Source organism: Danio rerio, chromosome 17 (assembly GCF_052040795.2).
Source record: "Danio rerio strain M-AB ecotype USA chromosome 17, GRCz13ab, whole genome shotgun sequence".
NCBI lineage: Eukaryota > Metazoa > Chordata > Actinopteri > Cypriniformes > Danionidae > Danio > Danio rerio.
In genome coordinates this window covers 39,678,808-39,697,385 of record NC_141037.1, presented here as the reverse complement: position 1 = coordinate 39,697,385, position 18,578 = coordinate 39,678,808, and the positions used below count along the sequence as shown (strand labels likewise).

Below are 18,578 nucleotides of genomic sequence, written 5' to 3'. Positions count from 1 at the left end.
TACCAGTAGCTTGAAAAATATCAAAATATTATTTAGCTGTCATCATGGTAAAGATAAAATAAATCAGTTATTAAAGGGGAGCTACTAAAACTATAATGTTTAGATGTTTAGAAAAAAATCTCTCCGTTAAACAAAAATTGGAGAAAAAATAAACAAGGGGGCGAATAATAACTATTTTTTTCTTCCGAAGAAAATCTTATTTGTTTTATTTCAGCTAGAATAAAAGCATAGAATAAAATTCTTAACATAAGCCCCTTTAAGCTATATTTTCCCATAGTGAGAACAAACCATCATTATACAATAACTTGCCTAATTACCCTAACCTGCCAAGTTAACTTAATTAACCTAGTTAAGCCTTTAAATGTTACTTTAAGCTGTAGAGAAGTGTCTAAACAAAAATTGAAGAAAAAAATAAATAAACGGGGGCTAATAATTCTGACTTCAACTGTGTGCATATATATATATAGATATAAGGTATATATATACACATTACTATGTATGTACCCTTTATTTATCAGAGGTTGTCACAGCGGAATGAACTGCCAACTTATCCAGCATATGTTTTACACAGCGGATGCCCTTCCAGCTGCAACCCAGAACTGGGAAACAAACACAAAAACACTACAGACAATTTAGCTTATTCAATTCACCTGTACCGCATGTCTTTGAACTGTGGGGGAAACTGGATAATCCAGAGGAAGCCCAAGCGAACACTAGGAGAACATGCAAACTCCTCACAGAAATGTCAACTGACCCAGCTGAGGTTTGAACCTGCAACCTTCATGCTGTGAGGTGACAGTGCTAACCACTGAGCCACTGCGCCACCCCAAAAATCATAAAAATAGTAAATTTCATAATCAATACAATGATCTATAAAGATCCTTCCTGTTCAGGTAAAAAGCGAGAGATTACTATACTATATTATAAATAAATAAATAAAAAAATTCCAAAATGACAAATGTATTCATTAGTAATCTAATATATATATATATATATATATATATATATATATATATATATATATATATATATATATATATATATATATATATATATATATATATATATATATATATATATATATATATATATATCAATAGTGTAAAAAACTGTTTATCTTTTAGTAAATAGAAATATTATATTATTAAATATTATATATAATTGAAAATAATACATTTATGTCGAATATTTTATGGACCATTATAACTGACACATTATATTTAACTAATTAAACTTGCATTGATCAGTTTTAATTTGACTACTTATGCTGAGAGCTGAGAGATGGCCAAGTGCACCGTGACCACTGCTAATGCCAAGTGCAATGCTTCCCCCTTGTGGTTGATTACAAACTCATCATCACAGCTTCTACCCCTCTACGCTATTATTAGGCACAGACAAAACTCGCCCCTATTTCAGACTTTACCACATGCCCCAATTTCTTCATGTATGCCTGAATGGAAAGGCTGTGAAATGAGTCCGGGTAGGATATATAAAACGCACTGCAGCGACATTAACTCTGTGTTTTGGAGAGTCAATCCAAGTCTGAGAGAAGCCAAAGCACAGACTTAATTCAATTCCTTTGACCTGGTCACACGTAAATGAACATTTTTCTCTCTCCAGCCTCGTTAACAGCCTGCTGGAGGGGATATTACAAGTGCAGGGGGTGCGAGCTAAAAACACTGGCTTATTCTATACCAAAGAAAGAAAGAAAGAAAGAAAGAAAGAAAGAAAGAAAGAAAGAAAGAAAGAAAGAAAGAAAGAAAGAAAGAAAGAAAGAAAGAAAGAAAGAAAGAAAGAAAGAAAGAAAGAAAGAAAGAAAAAAAGAAAGAAAGAATATAAAATATCACTTTATATTAAGTGGCCTTATGTAATATGTAATAATGAAATGAATCATTTGTTAAAATTTTCTTGTGTAAATACGTCTTTACACTGTAATAACATTTTAGAAAGAAAACTGAAAGTAATAACACTAAGAAAGAAAGAAAGAAAGAAAGAAAGAAAGAAAGAAAGAAAGAAAGAAAGAAAGAAAGAGAGATGTCTAATGTGAAATGGATGGCAAATGGATGATGGCATCATCATTGTAGGCAGCAGTGAATTAATTATTCATGAATAATTAATTAATTCATAACGAATTAATTATTTGTAGCCTACTGTTTTAACTACCTGACCCACATGGTCTTTGTTTTACCCATTACCAAATGCTAAATAAAGATAAGTTACAAACAAATTACCACCTGCCAATTAGTTTTTCCGCAACACTCTGGCATTTGTGTCCTTATAATGGCTTCGACAAACTTGGTTGATAAAAAAGGTGCACAACCAACAGGAACCAACCAAACCGTATCTGAGGTTTTCACTAAAATTAATAAGTACAAGCATGAAAGCGAACGATTGGAGCAGTGTGCTGACGCCATGACATGTTACCTGATGGATTCAAAAAACAGAAGAATCAGACAGAGATAGATAGAAACAAGATTAATTAAATATTGCGTTTACAACAACTATAGTGAGACGCAGTGGTACATCCTTGATAAACTGCCCAACGTGCACTGCTCTTTGGGGTTTTGTGCTCAAAGCACCCGCTGACTGCTGGAGCTCAGACATGCTCGTACACTGCAGCGCATGACAGTGTGTGTGTTTGTGTGTGTGTAATCACTAAATGTGAGTTTTTAGCAGTATAGTGTGGAAGGAGGGCTTTTCAGAAAAGCTAGATGAAACGCATTGTGGACATTGATCGATTTCCTTCTAAAATGCCATTTTAAAACGAAGACGTTGCTGCTGCAAAGAGGGCGGGCCAGCGAATCACGATGCCGCCTCAGCATCTTGATGTCTAGCCCCTAGTAACCCCAGTTGCAATGTACTAATTGTGTAAATACATGTTTTACATTCTACTTACATTATATGTACTTATAAATACATTTTAGAAAGAAAGAAAGAAAGAAAGAAAGAAAGAAAGAAAGAAAGAAAGAAAGAAAGAAAGAAAGAAAGAAAGAAAGAAAGAAAGAAAGAAAGAAAGAAAGAAAGAAAGAAAGCTGTTAAAATAAAGCATATTGAAAGGAATATATGTATTTATTTCTTAAGCTCAAAATCCTTCCTTGTACTTGTTATAATGAGCTTGTCTGACAGGGAGATTTCCTATCACAAGTACAGTCAGCTTGATTCTAAATGGTCAAATTAATGTAGAACTGGGTTTTGAAGGCTTGTGTTGAACACAGACTGATTCTCTGTAATGGCACAGTAAAAAGCCTCACCGGAGCAGTTCTTTCACATTAGCTGATTTTCCTATTTCTCCGCCAATACATTTTCACAAGCTTAAAATGTATAATGAAAGCTTTCGCAAAGCAGCTGGCATCATTTCTTTTTACAAATGTGCAGATTCCGTTCTGTCTGCTGCATGTACAGTATTAAACTACTGCTGGTCTGTGTATGTATGCATTATATGGGTCTCGCTAAGAGTGTTGTGATTTTAAGACGCTTAGTCAGTTTGTCCTGTGTGAACTCCAAACGCACACACACACACACACACACACACACACACGCACACACGCACGCACACACGCACGCACACACGCACGCACACACGCACGCACGCACGCACGCACGCACACACACACACACACACACACACATTTATTGACAAGTTAAAGGATGATTACTGTCATTAACACAGACGTCAATGTTTATAACATAGTGGTTTAACATATGCAAGTTAAGTATAATACAGAAACATTTTCATTTTCTCAGGGTTACATTAACTGAGTAATATTGGACAAATTGCAAATTGTGTTTTTAAATAACTTAAGGTTATAAATGGGAAGTTTTTTTTTAATTGTCAATATTTACATTTAGCCAAATAACTAATTGTTTAGTCTCTCACACATAATCTATTTGACATTATAAAAGAACAAAACAGGGAATAACTTTTGAGTTAGAGTTAAGTAATGATGAGCAACTGAGATTTGCAAATATTATTAGTAATATTATTATTAGTTAGTAAACATATTATTCATATTAGTAATATATATATATATATATATATATATATATATACATATATATATATATATATATATATATATATATATATATATATATATATATATATATATATATATATATATATATATAATTTTAAGTAAAAAAAACTCAACATAAAGATAGGAGTCTGAGAAAAATTATCATTTTCTAATGTAAATTTCAGACAGCACTAAGAGGTTTTTGCATCTGAGCTCTTCTTATATATATATATATATATATATATATATATATATATATATATATATATATATATATATATATATATATATATGTCTGATTCCAGCGTTATGGATGATACATTTGCAGTAAAAATTCAAAACATAAATTCACAGAGAAAGTATACGTTAACATTATATTGAATCATCTGTTTATATTTTCCAAAACAACTAACCACAGAGTTATAGGATCAAAAAAAATCAATCTGTGCACATTTTTATACTTTAAATGAGGAAAATAAACAAGCGTTATGGATGTGACAAAAAAAGTGCGAGTTTACAGTATACAACATATTTCGTAGAAATTCTGTGAATTAAACTGCACAACCCAAAATAAATATTCCTTAACAAAAGGATAAGAGTTGGCTCTTTATAGAACAAAAGTGATTGATTTTATTTTATTTTGACATTTTTGCATTTTTGAGGGAAAAGCTTTGTTATGGATGTGACACTTTTTCGTTATGGATGTGACGGATGTGAAATTGCCATTTGTGTGACTTTGGTAAATCAAATATAATAGTTTGAAAACATTGACAGACACATTTTTAAGTATTTTTAAAGTACTGTAAAACACTTGCCTGCGCAAAAAATGTAGAAACGGTTTCGCTATTTTGGTGAAAACATTTTTCTTTTCATGGCAAGGTTGACATTTTCATGGAATTGCTCATATATATATATATATATATATATATATATATATATATATATATATATATATATATATATATATATATATATATATATAAAATTCTAATTCTCTCTATTTAAGGCTCCAAAAAATATTGAATCAACTTTACTTGATTCTGACTAAACCATGATGTAAATTATTGCTTCAGTGACTCCCAGGTAGATTTATGGTAGAGCTTAAGTATTAAGTTTTATAATTTATCTGTATTATTAATTATGTACTGGATAATTTGTTAAAATAATAATAAAAGTAATATTAAATCATAATAAAAAACAAATAAATAGTAAAAAAATATGCGAATAAATGTAATTTAAAATATAAATAAATTAATATTTAAACCGGCATGTGAACATGAAATAAAGAAAAGAAAAAAACATAAAATTTAATCCAATGAGTAAAATGCATACATACAGAAGTATAATGAGCAGAATACAAGACGTAACTTAACAGAACTCAATATGTTTCTAACCATCTCAGAGACTTTCGTTTTAAAATTCCCTTGCTCTCGCATTAGGATGAGCTATTATTAGATATCGTTTTATACATTTCATACTGCTGGATTGGTTTTAGTGTTACTGTATTATTTCTTTGTTTAATGTCACTAAATACCCAGCCTTTATGCTCTGAAATGAACGCGTGAACAAAGTAAAACTCAGAGGGAACGATTAGTAAACGGAACCATCAGAAGTGCGCGTGTCTCCCGCGTCCCTCTTCGGACATACATCCGGTCAAAGGATTCCTACTTCTATCTGCTTCAAAATCACCCACTAAACACATTCAAGGAACAATAGCAACAGTATAATACAAATCACACCCTATGAAAGTACCTCAGGCACCACTGAAAGTCTGCCAACTAACTACTGAATTTGCACGAGCAGCGCGCGAGACAGAACCACTTGGTAAACAAAGTTCGTGGATTGTATGAAAGAGAAAAGTTAAATCTCGTCTTACCTGCTGAACCTCCCGCAATGATCTGATGAGACGCTTCTCTCAGCAAACTTTGCTTTTTAGATGTCATTTTTGTTTGGTTCTGGGCCTGTGTTGAGGAAAACAAACTGTCATAGCCGCGCTGACTTAATGGAAACAGCTGTCATTTCATATGTGTTAACATTATGACTTTAGTGTTTGACATTATTAGTGACTGTCTCGAGTAAATACATAGTGTAGCAAACGTTAAAATCAGTAACAGTCGGTCGTTGTGTTCATTTGGCCATACGGCGCGTAATATAGTGTGGTAACGTTATATGGATTAAACCTTACGCTGATTAGTTTGGGATTTGAGTTGACTGTTTATTGTAGTAGTTCCTCGAGCTGTTGTGACACGAGGCGTCCTGGCGCGAACAGAAACGACGGAGATCTGTGCGTGAGCGCGCGCTGAGGCAGTTCATGTGTGCAGGTTAATTTTAACTCGGAGACAAATTCAGCTCACAGAGTCCACTGGGCAGAGGATGAATAGCCTACTAGCCTATGATTAAAGTACATAATACTAAAAAATCGATACAATATAACAACAACATTCCATATCAACTGTAGATTTATTCGTATTTGTCCGTAAGCCAGAGAAACTATGAAATTTTCACATTTCTTTTTCCACTGGCGTTCATTACTCACTTAGACCAAAGTATTCAAACCGTTTTTACAGTCTATGGTTCAAACACACTTTTTTTTTTTTTAACTTTTTTTCTATTTTTTGCTTTGTCTTAACTTAATTAGCAATACTTTTTAATGTTGTATCAATTAATAATCTTTCTTTACATGAAAATGTTTTGTTGTTTATATTTTGGTTTGAACAAGTTTAGCGTTCTTTAGCATAAATGCTAACATGGACATTATACAACATTCAAAGACAAAAGAGGGTTTTCAAAGTCTGTTATTTTATTCAGTGTAACTTGTTTTATATAGCAAACAAAAATATAGTTATTAGGCATATTTAGCATAAACATCAGTAAGTGGCACTTTAAAAGACTAAAAGTTGAAGTGCACCTCTAAAATACATTTGTATCGCACAAAGGTTTTGATTTTAGATTTATCTAATGCAAGTAAATAATAAAGCATAACATAAATATAAGCCTATACACAATTAGCATTGGGATGATAATCGGTTTCAAGGTTTACCATGGTTTGGAAAACTGCCAAAGCTTTCTGTTATTCTGTTCCTATACGGTATATTGAAGTTATTTCTTAAAACTATTTTATTTCGGGGTTTTTTTTTTACGGCAACAGTATCTCCAGCAAAAAAGCAACATCCACATCAAAATCTATGAGTTTAAAATACTTGAAATGTTTCCTAAAATAAAATTTATTGTGTTCAATAGGGGGAAAAAGTTGTTTTTTTACCCAGAGATTTAAAAAGAACTTATTTTGGAGCAGTGATCACATCGCGTGAAACTGTGATTGTTTTATTCAAGGTTATTAAACCGCTAGAATTTTATGCCGGCCCACACCTAAACACAATAGATTGTGAAAAATAACTTTTAAGCACACTAAACCTATAGTAGCCTACCAAGTAAATCAGATATGTCACCTCAGACACTAAAAATACACAGAGCTTAAAATAGTGTACTTGACGTCTCATAAACTAAAAGCTGTGATTTAAAATGTGAAGAAAAAACATAAAAATACATCCTTGAGAAAGTCTGGGATTCCTCCAAACCATGTAGTGAACCACAGATTTTTAGTATTTTTTTATTATTCCTGCAAAAGGCAACAATGAAACGCAGGCTTTCCCTAATTCAGTGTTACAACTAAATTGGAGAGAGAGAGAGAGTCTGGCTGAGTAATGGGGATATTACTGTATTAAGATACACATTTTCCCCCTGTTTAATTCTCAAATGTGATTTTATAGCAGGCTATTGGCAGGGAAATGCCATTAGCACTTTGACCTGCCTGGAGCAGAGCAAACTCCACCCCGTCTATAAAGCAACACGGTGGCCAGTGAATTAGGGAACTCGCAATTATTAATCATTAATTCTGCAACTTCATTCATTTTCTTTTCGGCTTAGTCCCTTTATTAATCCGGGGTCGCCACAGGGGAATGAACCGCCAACTTATCCAGCAAGTTTTTTACACAGCGGATGCCCTTCCAGCTGCAACCCATCTCTGGGAAACATCCACACACACATTCACACACACATACACTACGGACAATTTAGCCTACCCAATTCACCTGTACCGCATATCTTTGGACTGTGGGGGAAAACGGAGCAACCGGAGGAAACCCACGCGAAGGCAGGGAGAACATGCAAACTCCACACAGAAACACCAACTGAGCCGAGGTTCGAACCAGCGACCTTTGCTTAGAAGAAGTAACATCTAAGCAAACCATTCTGTAAATTTGTCTGGGATTGATAAGGGCACACACATCCTGAAAAAAATTACTTCTTTGTAATACAATTAAATATTTTTAAAAAATCTACAATTATTAGCAAAAATTCAAACATAATAGTTTAAATAACTCAATTCTAATTTCTTGGCATGATGACAGTACATAATATACGACTAGTCATTTAGTAAGATACTAGTATTCAGCTTAAAGTGCAATTGAAAGGCTTAACTAGGTTAGCTATAGACAGGTCATTGGACAACAGGTCTGTTGCCAATTAGAAAAACAAAATTCTTAAGGGAACTAATAATATTGACCATAAAAATTATTTAAAAAAATATATATATAAATAAATATATATATTGTCCCAGCTCTGTTAAACATCACTTGGGAAAAGTTTTAAAAAACAAAATTTTCGTATGGCTGTTTTGTATACTTCATGTAACTACACCCACCGGCCACTTTATTAGGTACACCTTACTCCCTTTTGCCTTCAGTACTGCCTTAATCCATTGTGGCATAGATTCAACAAGGTGCTGGAAATATTCCTCTGAGATCTTGGTTTATACTGACACGATAGCATCAAGCAGTGGCTGCAGATTTGTCAGTTGCACATCCATGATGTGAATCTCCCGTCCCACCACATCCCAAAGGTGCTCTATTGGATTGAGATTTGGTGACTGTGTATGCCATTTAAGTAAAGTGAACTCATTGTCATGTTCAAGAAACCAGTCTTGAGATGATTCACACTTTATGACATGGAGCGTTATTTTGCTGGAAGTAGCCATCAGAAGATGGGTACACTGGTCATAAAGGCATGACATGATTAGCAACAATTCTCGGGTAGACTGTGGTGTTGACACTATGCTCAATTGGTACTAATGAGCCCAAAGTATGGCAAAAAAATATCCCTCACTCCACTACACCACCAGCCTGAACCATTGATACAAGGCAGGATGGATCCATGCTTTCATTTTATGTTGTTGACCCCAAATTCTGACTCCACCATCTGATTGTTGCAGCAGAAATCGAGACTCATCGGACAGAAAACATTTTTCCAATCTTCTATTGTCAAATTTTGATGAGCCTATGTGAATTGTAGCCTTAGTTTCCTGTTCTTAGCTGACAGGAGTGGCAGCTGCTGTGGTCTTCTGCTGCTGAAGTCCATCTATCTCATGGTTGGATGTGTTGTGCATTCAGAGATGCCCTTCTGCACACCTTGGTTGAAGTGAGTGGTTATTTGAGTTACCGTTGCCTTTCTATCAGCTTCAATCAGTCTGGCCATTCTCCTCTGACCTCTGGCATCAACAAGGCATTTACACACACAAAACTGCCACTCATTGGATATTTTCTCTTTTTCGGAATATTCTCTGTAAACCCTAGAGATGTTTGTGCATGAAAATCTCAGTGGATCAGCAGTTTCTGAAATACTCAGACCAGCCAGTCTGTCATGAACAACCATGCCACATTCAAAGTCACCTAATTACCTTTCTTCCCCATTCTGATGCTCTGTTTGAACTGCAGAAGACAGTCTTGGCCATGTCTACATGCCTAAATGCATTGAGTTGATGCCATGCGTTTGGCTGATTAGAAATTTGAGTTGAGCAGTTGGACAGGTGTACCTAATAAAGTGGCCGGTGAGTGTATATTGTATAATCTTGCATTCAACTGTAAATAAAAAAAAGAATAGGGAAATACAACAATCCACAAATTGAGCTTATCTTTAGAAACAAAATGTAGGGTTACAAAATTAAGGAAACCGCAACACATTTTACTTTTTATTTGCAACAATCTCACTTATAAAATTTCAAGCTCTCACAGCCTCATCTCTGCATGTCTGTTCTATACCACATTTTTTTTGGCATTGGATTTTAACACCATTTTAGCCACTCAAAACACTTTAAGGTTTCTAAAAATGCTCTAAATGAGACAAAAAAAAAACAAGTTGGTTAGACTAAAAACAACATAGCAAAAATATTACAAAATAAATATGGTAAATACAGACACAGTGGTTTAAACCAAAATAGTTCAAGTCACATTTCATGCTTTTTTAATCAGCCGTATTCAAGGCATTAACCTGCTTTGTCAATTAACCATTTCAAAACAGTTTGTTTTTGTAAAAAAAGTAGTTAAAGGAACAGTTCACCTAAAAATATATCATTTACTCACCCTCCACTTCGTTTTAAACCTGATTAACTTTCTTTTTATTGAACACAAAGGAAGATATACCGAAGAAAGCTGGAAACCAGTAACCATTGACCTCCATTGTTTTTTCTACTATGGGAGTCAATGGTAACCAGTTTCCAACATTTTTCAGAATATCTTCTTTTGTGCTCAACAGATTAAAGAAACTCTTAAAGGTCCCGTGAAGTGCTTTTTTTTTGACCTGATCTCAACCGACACACGAAAATAGGGTTGGACATATATAGTAGCTCCTCCTTTTTTTAAAAAGCAGCCATTAGTGTTTTGTTATAGCACAGCTCTGCCGGTGAGAGTGGTTTGGCTTAAGCGCATCAAATGTGAAGTGTCTTGACGGGGGCGGGGCATGTCAGATTCTGTACTAGAGAGCATTTAATTGGTTATGATGTGATGAGAAACTGTAGTGAGAGGTGTGAGGTGACATGAATAAAACTGTTGATCCATTTGGGAGGAAGTGACAAACTACAAGCTTTACATATCAGTTTTGTATCTTCAAAATCCAAATTTTGTCACGGTTTGGGGCACACTAGCTTATAGATATTTTAAAAAGGAATAATACTGATACTAATTTCTGAAAAATATATATTTCATTGGACCTTTAAATTATTTTACACTGTAAAAAATATGCTGGGTTCCACACAATCAACTTGTGTTGGGACAAAAAAAGGAATTTAGCTAACTTATTAGTTTTTACAAATTGAAGTGGATTGAACAAAAAACAATTAAGATGTCCCGAAAAAAAAAAAAAAAAAAACTTTTAAATAAGTAGTTTGAACAAACAGCATCATCGTTTTTGAGAGTAAGTAAATAATGAGTACATTGCATTTTTTGATGATCTATCCCTTTATCATATGTGTTTATGGATAAGTTTTACAATAAAAAGAAAACATTGATATGCAGTAATATTGACAGTATGCTAAGCATGCTTAAAATCTACATTTTAAATCTATTTGCTAAAAAACTGCACACAGAAGTCATCATAAGATCAGAATATAATCACGACTATTCTCAAGCTGCAAAGTTGACGAAAACATATGATCCTGCACATATCAACGTCATCTTGAGAAGTGTGTTGTGTGTGCATCGGTTTCTTTTTTTGTCTTTACACAATAATCAAAGTTATGGCTAGTATAGGGAAATATACAATGTGTTTACTTTTCTACTGTACAACCCAGAATTATTCACTACATTTGTGAAAATGAACAGTTTGGCTCAGATGAAGCATTATGTTGGTACTGTGAGGTGAGTGGCGAGAAACATTTGAGAAAATAAAGCTTTAGCCCAAAACCTCTAACTTCACACATGTTATTTCCTGACTGGAACGATAAGAAGTCATCAAGAGCACAGTACTTCTGTTTTGTGTCTTTGTATAATATTTAGCTATACCACCATTTATGTTAACGTACGAAAGATGATTATTTTAATGTTTCTACATGTCCTGGTGATGTGTAAAATTAAAGTAGCAATAAAGGGTTAATTCACCACACAATGAAAATCGTTATTTTGCTCACTTTTATGTCATTTTAAACCTAATTTGTCCAGGTAAATGAAGATATTTTTATTTATTTTTTAATTTTTTACACTAAACTCTTAATGCTCATAAACATTTATAAGAAAAAATAAAACAATTCCATCCAAGTCCTCTAAAGGGATACACACCTACTTTATTAGCTGAAGAAATTTATTGTAGGATTTTATTCATTTATGGGAAAAAAAAAAATCCACTTAGAATTTCTGTTTCTGTAAATCTACAATTTATCAGGGTTCTTGCACCTTTTCCACTTTCAAATTTAAGCCATTTTCAAGCACTTTCCATGTACGTTTTCAAACCTTTCCATCACTTTACTAGTGGGGCAAATGACATTTATTTTATTACATTACATCAGATACTATTTGTTAGATTACTATACTGTGCTTTACTATACTATACTATACTATACTATACTATACTATACTATACTATACTATACTATTCTATACTATACTATAGAACACTATAAGGAAAGTTTTTGATGGCATGTTTGCCTCTAGTCCAACACTGAACGACAGTCATTTACCCTCAACTGTCTTTTACTCACATCTTAAGTTTGCTATATTTCATCCTAATAGTGAATTTGTTTTAATGTCATGATTTGGTCACTCATGAAGTGGTAATCTCAATGCATTTTGCATCGACTCCATTTTAAGCAAAAGCAAAACTATTTTATTTATTTATTTTAAGTGAATTATTATTACCTATTTAGTGACTATTATGAGTTTACAATTACATTATCAAACACTTTTTCCTAAATTTAAGCACTTTTCAGACCCGGAAATCACAAAATTCAAGCATTTCCAGCACACAAATGACCCCTGTTTTTTCTAGTTACTATATGTGTATGAAAAAGATTTAATAAAAATAATTATATAATTTTTGTTTTGTTCTGCAAAACTGGAGACATTTCTAATTCTCTAATCTAAATTTAGGGGAAATGGTTATTTAGAGAAGTGTTTCTCAACTGGTGGGGGAACATTTTCAGTGGGTCACGGAGTGTGTGGTCAAAAAAAACAACAAAAGTTACATTTTGTACTTATTTTGCTTATACCGGACTTTTATTTTGTAATGCGTGCGCGACAACCCTACCGTTTGACATGTGAAATTTAATTTAATTGTTGCAACAAATATGTCGAAGTGCAAGTATGACCCCGAATATGTCAAGTATGGATACGGCAAAAAAGACTTAAAGCCTCAGAGTCATATGTAGTGAGATGCTCTCATAAGAGAGCATGAAACCTTCAAAATGAAAACAACATTTAGAAACCAGAAAACATGTTTTGTTAAAAGTTTATTATTCACAGTATTTGTCGTTTTTTTTTTTTTTGTAATATTTTTAACATTTTATCCATTTTGTTAAATGACAGCAATAAAATAATGTTTATTTGTAAGTCTTGGTGAATTTTTTTTATGATTTATCTGTCACTACTTGTTTATGTTAACAAATAAATACAAATTAAGTGTAATTCCTAAAATTGTATTATAGTTCCTAAAAATTTGGGTTGCGGCTTGATAACCATGTAAAAATGTGGATCCCATGGCCAAACCAGTTGAGAACCCCTGATTTAGAGCACAACATGACAGTTGGTCAAGATATATTAATACCAATGTTTTAACTTTATAATAACATATTTTTTTCAACTCCTATAACAGTAGAGAAAATATATGTTGTCAGAGCTTTGCAGAATGAAACATAACATTTAAAATGAACATTTCGCTTAAACACAATAACTGTAGAAACTGCAGTCTCTTCATTTTTTCCATAGATGTGTACTGTATATATCAAAAGCTACTGTCTCTTCAGCAGATCTGAATTAATCCTCAATGTGATATCTGCACAGCTGGTGTTTTTCAGCCAACGGTAAACTTCCAGTGAAAGGTTTATGTGGCTAATTGTAATTTGTAAGGTGCTGTTTACAGCATCAATGTTGTAATGAAATTAAAGTACATTCAGTTAAATAGAATTAAGCATTCTTTTAGTTGTTTAAAGTGTAAAATGAGATGAAAGACCACATAAGCGCAGGCTAGCACAGAAACTCCATTGAAAATACTGGGCTAAAATAAATGTTCATATTTTAAAGACATGGCGCGGGACAATGAAATTTAATGCAGTGCTTCTTGTCCGGTCTGAGACCCGTTTTATTTCGTATATCTATCCGGCAGTGGAAATTAGTGATTTTTTAAAGTAAACAGTTGCATTTTGCAAACGTGGCAATTTTGTATTGGAAAGACAGTTCACCAGAAAGGGATGGGCTGGCTGACTGAAAATGATAAGTCTGTTTGCATATACCCTATTTATAATGGTTTATTTTATTGATCTTTTCATGAAAGTTTGAAGCATCAGTGTTTGGGTAAACAGACATTCAATGGAGGTGGCTGAGATTTAATATAAAAATATCTTCATTTGTGTTCTGAAGATGAACAAAAGTCTAGAGTTTGAAGCGACGGAAGGCTGTGAGCAAATGATGACAGAACTTTTAGTTTGAAGTGAACTAACCCTTTAACTAATGTACCGTTGACGTCAATACACTAAAAATATTTTGAGTAAAAATAAACTAAACATTATCAAACAATAACATGGATGAATCAAAATCACGTTAAACAGAAATGAAAAAAAAATCCAACCGTGTCTTAAACTGGAACATCCAGATGAAAATTCCTTAAAATGCCGCCAACCTTTTCTGCATCCAAGAACAAAAAAAAACATTGCTAAATTCTCTTGGATCTGATTTGAGTTGGTGGGTGATCTTCATAGGGTGGGTTTCTATTTATAAACCCACTTTGTTTATTTTTTTTGCATTTGGACTCTGAGCAGCGTGCAAGTTGACCGTTTTGGAAAATAAATTACTTTTCGTTGTAGTTTTACGGTTAAGACCTTCAAACACAAAGTCTGAATCATGTCCCACACTTAAATGCTTTAAATGTGTTTCTATTTGTGTTTGCAAACCATGTGAGGAGTTGCTGATGTGTCCAGACACCTGTTTTTTTTTTTTTTAAAGAAGAGTTGGGCCTTTGGTAGTGTATGTCATCGAAGGGAAGTGTCGGCTGTCTATGTCCCATAGCTTTTTGTCTCCTTGAGCACCGAGCGTTGAACTTTGAGTCTGGTTGCTGGCTCCTGGTAAGCTAGAGGTCCAGTAGTTGATATAACTAGCAATGAGGAGTGTCAGTTCCAGTATCTACAGCATTCAAAGAGAGAGGGACAATCGGTCAATAGGTACTGTACAAGCTCTTTATTGGGGCTGGTTATTGATTCAAATGTCCCAATTCAATTTGACTCTGATTCATTTTTTTTTTTTGATACATGCAGTTGAAGTCAAAATTATTAAACTATTATCCTTAAAGTTAAAAATTGTTGGAAGAAAGATCAAGATCCCACAAATAAATAAATAAAGCACAAATAAATGTGAAAATAAACAATAAAAACTGCTAATTTATTGATTTTTTTAATGCAGTACAAAAATAAGTACACCCAAATTAATGTCGGAGAAAATATTAAATAAAAAATAAAAAACATAAAAAAACTAAAACTTTATTTAATGTTTTCTTTTAGCAACAGCTCATTTGTATGTATTTTCTTTCTATTCCTAAAGATGTTTGGTGACCAAATTCATTTTAATGAATATAACTGTGATGATTAAATGGTTTTGTTTAAATGCACCAAACATTATTGGATATATTCACAAGAATTGGATAAAAACATTCTTTAAAAAAAACTCATTTATTTTGAGAATAGCGCATGCATATGTATACATACAGTTGAAGTCTGAATTATTAGCCCCCTTTGAATTTTTTTCTTGTTTTTTTTAAATATTTTCCAAATGATGTTAAACAGTGCAAGGAAATTTTCACAGTATGTCTGATAATATTTTTTCTCCTGGAGAAAGTCTTATTAGTTTTATTTCGGCTTGAATAAAAGCCGTTTTAAATTTTTAAACACTATTTTAAGGTCAAAATTATTAGCCCCTTTAAGCTATATTTTTTCTCAACTGTCTACAGAACAAAACACTGTTATACAATAACTTGCCTAATTCCCCTAACCTGCCTAGTTAACCTAATTAACCTAGTTAAGCCTTTAAATGTCACTTTAAGCTGTAGAGAAAAAAATATCTAGTCAAATATTATTTACTGTCATCATGGCAAAGATAAAATAAATCAATTATTAGAAATGAGTTATTAAAACTATTATGTTTAGAAATGTGTTGAAAAAAATCTTCTCTCCATTAAACAGAAATTGGGGAAAAAATAAACAAGAGGTCTCATAATTCAGGGGGGCTAAAAATTATGACTTCAACTGTAGTATTATATTCAATTTGAAAAAGTCTTTTATACATATAGTTGAATGCAAAATGATTAGCTCTCCCGTGAAGTTTTTATTCCTCTTTTTTTTGTAAATTTTCCCAATATTTCCCATTATATTTTTCTTCTAGAAAAACTTTTCTTTCCTTTGGCCTGGGTAAAATAAAAGCAATGTTTACACATTTTAAAAATGATTTTGATGGTCAAATTGTATTAGCTATTAAACAGCCTTTGCAATTTAAGCTTAAAATTAGTATCTCTTAAAAATAGTAAAACACTATATATTATTATCATGGCAAAGATACAATGAATTAGTTTTTAGAAATCAATTGATAATAGTATTGCTCTGTTAAACAGCTCTATTCGAAGAATTCAAATTTCACAGAATGGCTTATAATTTTGACTTCAGAAATGCTGAAATCCTGGCTGCCATTAGCACTTGCCGTATGAGTGCAAACGTCAATGAAAACCTGTTTTAACTATCAAGATGTCATTCAGGTTTCAGAGGGGGTTGTAGAAGTTTACCTCGGCTTTTAAGCTGTTTAAAAGGTCTGATTTCACCCCGCACACTTAAGATCAGATTTCCTAGATATTTAATAAAAGGTAATGCTAAAAGCAGCATGTGTATCAGAATACTGTCTTTACTGGCCGCATTTGTAAATGCTGTTAAACTCTGTTTTACCTTTTGTAACATCACGTCTTACCTTTGGTTTAGCCATTGCAAATAGAAGTTTATCCACAGTCTTTTTGCCCAAAGCCTGGTCTTTAATCAGGCTGACCACCAGCATGAAATCCTCCTTGCAGCCTCCAAACGTGATCACCGACTGGTATGGATATGTGACCAGTGGGTGCTAAAGAAAAGCAGAACACACTCAATTGAGAAGATTACAGGCTTTTGTTAAAGTGTACTAAAACAAGAGTTCAAAGCTTCGAATTTTTTTTTAAATCAACAAAGGGCCAACGATGTGTTAATTGACTAAAAATGTAAAATAAATATACATTTTAAACTTTCTCTTCGTCAGAGAAACTAATCTTTTGGCACATTAATTTTCATGGCACATTAATTAATCATGGCACATTAATTTTCTCATGAGTGGCAATAAATATTTTTAAGTTATTTAAAAAAAATAATTTAAACTTTCTAATCATCAGTGAATACTGAGAAAACACACACACACACACACACACACACACACACACACACACACACACACACACACACACACACACACACACACACACACACACACACACACACACTGCACAAAAAGAAACACGATGTAAAATATATTTTAAAAACAACAGTTACCTTAAATTGTAATCACTATTACAGTTTTCCTGTTATTATTTTCCAGTGAAATCTGATCATTTGTCTGTGAGCTGATCAGAATAGTGAAATGGTGGAGATGTTAAACCACACACAAAAAAGAGAGAAAAAAAAGAGAGAAACTGACAGAGTTTGCCATGAGCACTGTTTATTCTTTCTGAAAATGACTAGACCTCTCCAAGTGAGAATACAGCCAACTGGGCAAGATATTAAAACTAGAGTTTCTGGAAATTTCCTGCTCAATAAACATTTCAAACTGGCACACCTGCCAATTATGTGTCAGACAAAACTTCTATATTGACAATATTAAAGCAGAGAAGAAAGTGAGTGGAAATGCTCCAAGCCAAAAGAGGGCGCTAAAGGTCTAAAAATAAGTGCACTTAAAACGGAAGAGCAACAGGATGTGCACTACAAGGTTAAAAAATGTGTGCACAGTCAAACAAAATAAAAAGTTACCTTTAAACTGATTCATAGATGCTGTCCAGACAAGTGTAATCTTAAAAAAGTTAAGAATTATATTAACACTAACTGTTCCTTTTGCTTAGAGAATCCTGAAACTTCTGTTTATATATTTTGGAATTGCCTTCATTCAATAATATTTTGGTGTGATGTTCTTGATTTTATAAAAGTGAAGGCAGATTTTGAGTTTACATATAAGAGTGTTATCTTTGGTTTCTATGAAAGTGAAATGAAAATAATACTTATTTCAAGAACCTTGTTTTTTTGTTGGCCAAATTTCATATTCACAAGTTTTGTAGCAAAGTGTAAACCCTGTTCCCTAAATTTAAGATTGAAATGAAAAAGTATTTTGAGTGTATTGAGGGATCAACCAACTTAAAAGCAATACGAACAAGGACTTTGATGAAGGACTTGGCACTTATCTTAGACTAAATGACTAAAAACCCCTGGATTGTTGTTGTTTAATTCATGACATTTGTTATTGTTTTTCAAGCATTCAA

General features: G+C 33.0%; 2 protein-coding genes across 6 annotated transcripts in view; both read right to left on the bottom strand.

The window, feature by feature from the left end:
- The window catches only part of slc25a21 (solute carrier family 25 member 21), a 203,191-nt gene extending 196,874 nt beyond the window's left edge, over positions 1 to 6,317 (bottom strand). For 3 of the 4 annotated variants that reach the window (XR_015512781.1, XR_015512782.1, XM_087289550.1), the window contains exons 1-2: positions 6,202 to 6,317; positions 5,893 to 5,977 (exon numbers count right to left, since the gene is read on the bottom strand). Coding sequence is in view for 1 of the 4 variants with exons in the window: in NM_001076632.1 (NP_001070100.1) it covers positions 5,893 to 5,959 (67 nt within the window). In the remaining 3 variants the exon portion in view is untranslated. 4 annotated transcript variants of the gene reach the window in all.
- A 7,149-nt stretch (positions 6,318 to 13,466) lies between these two features.
- The window catches only part of plekhh1 (pleckstrin homology, MyTH4 and FERM domain containing H1), a 90,676-nt gene continuing 85,564 nt past the window's right edge, over positions 13,467 to 18,578 (bottom strand). Inside the window, exons 21-22 of one of the 2 annotated variants that reach the window (XM_087289324.1) lie at positions 16,997 to 17,143; positions 13,467 to 15,172 (exon numbers count right to left, since the gene is read on the bottom strand). In XM_087289324.1, coding sequence (XP_087145450.1) covers positions 14,990 to 15,172; positions 16,997 to 17,143 — 330 coding nt within the window. In that variant the 3' untranslated portion in view covers positions 13,467 to 14,989. The remainder of the gene's footprint in view (positions 15,173 to 16,996; positions 17,144 to 18,578) is intronic. The other variant, NM_001077519.3, reaches the window with a different exon arrangement.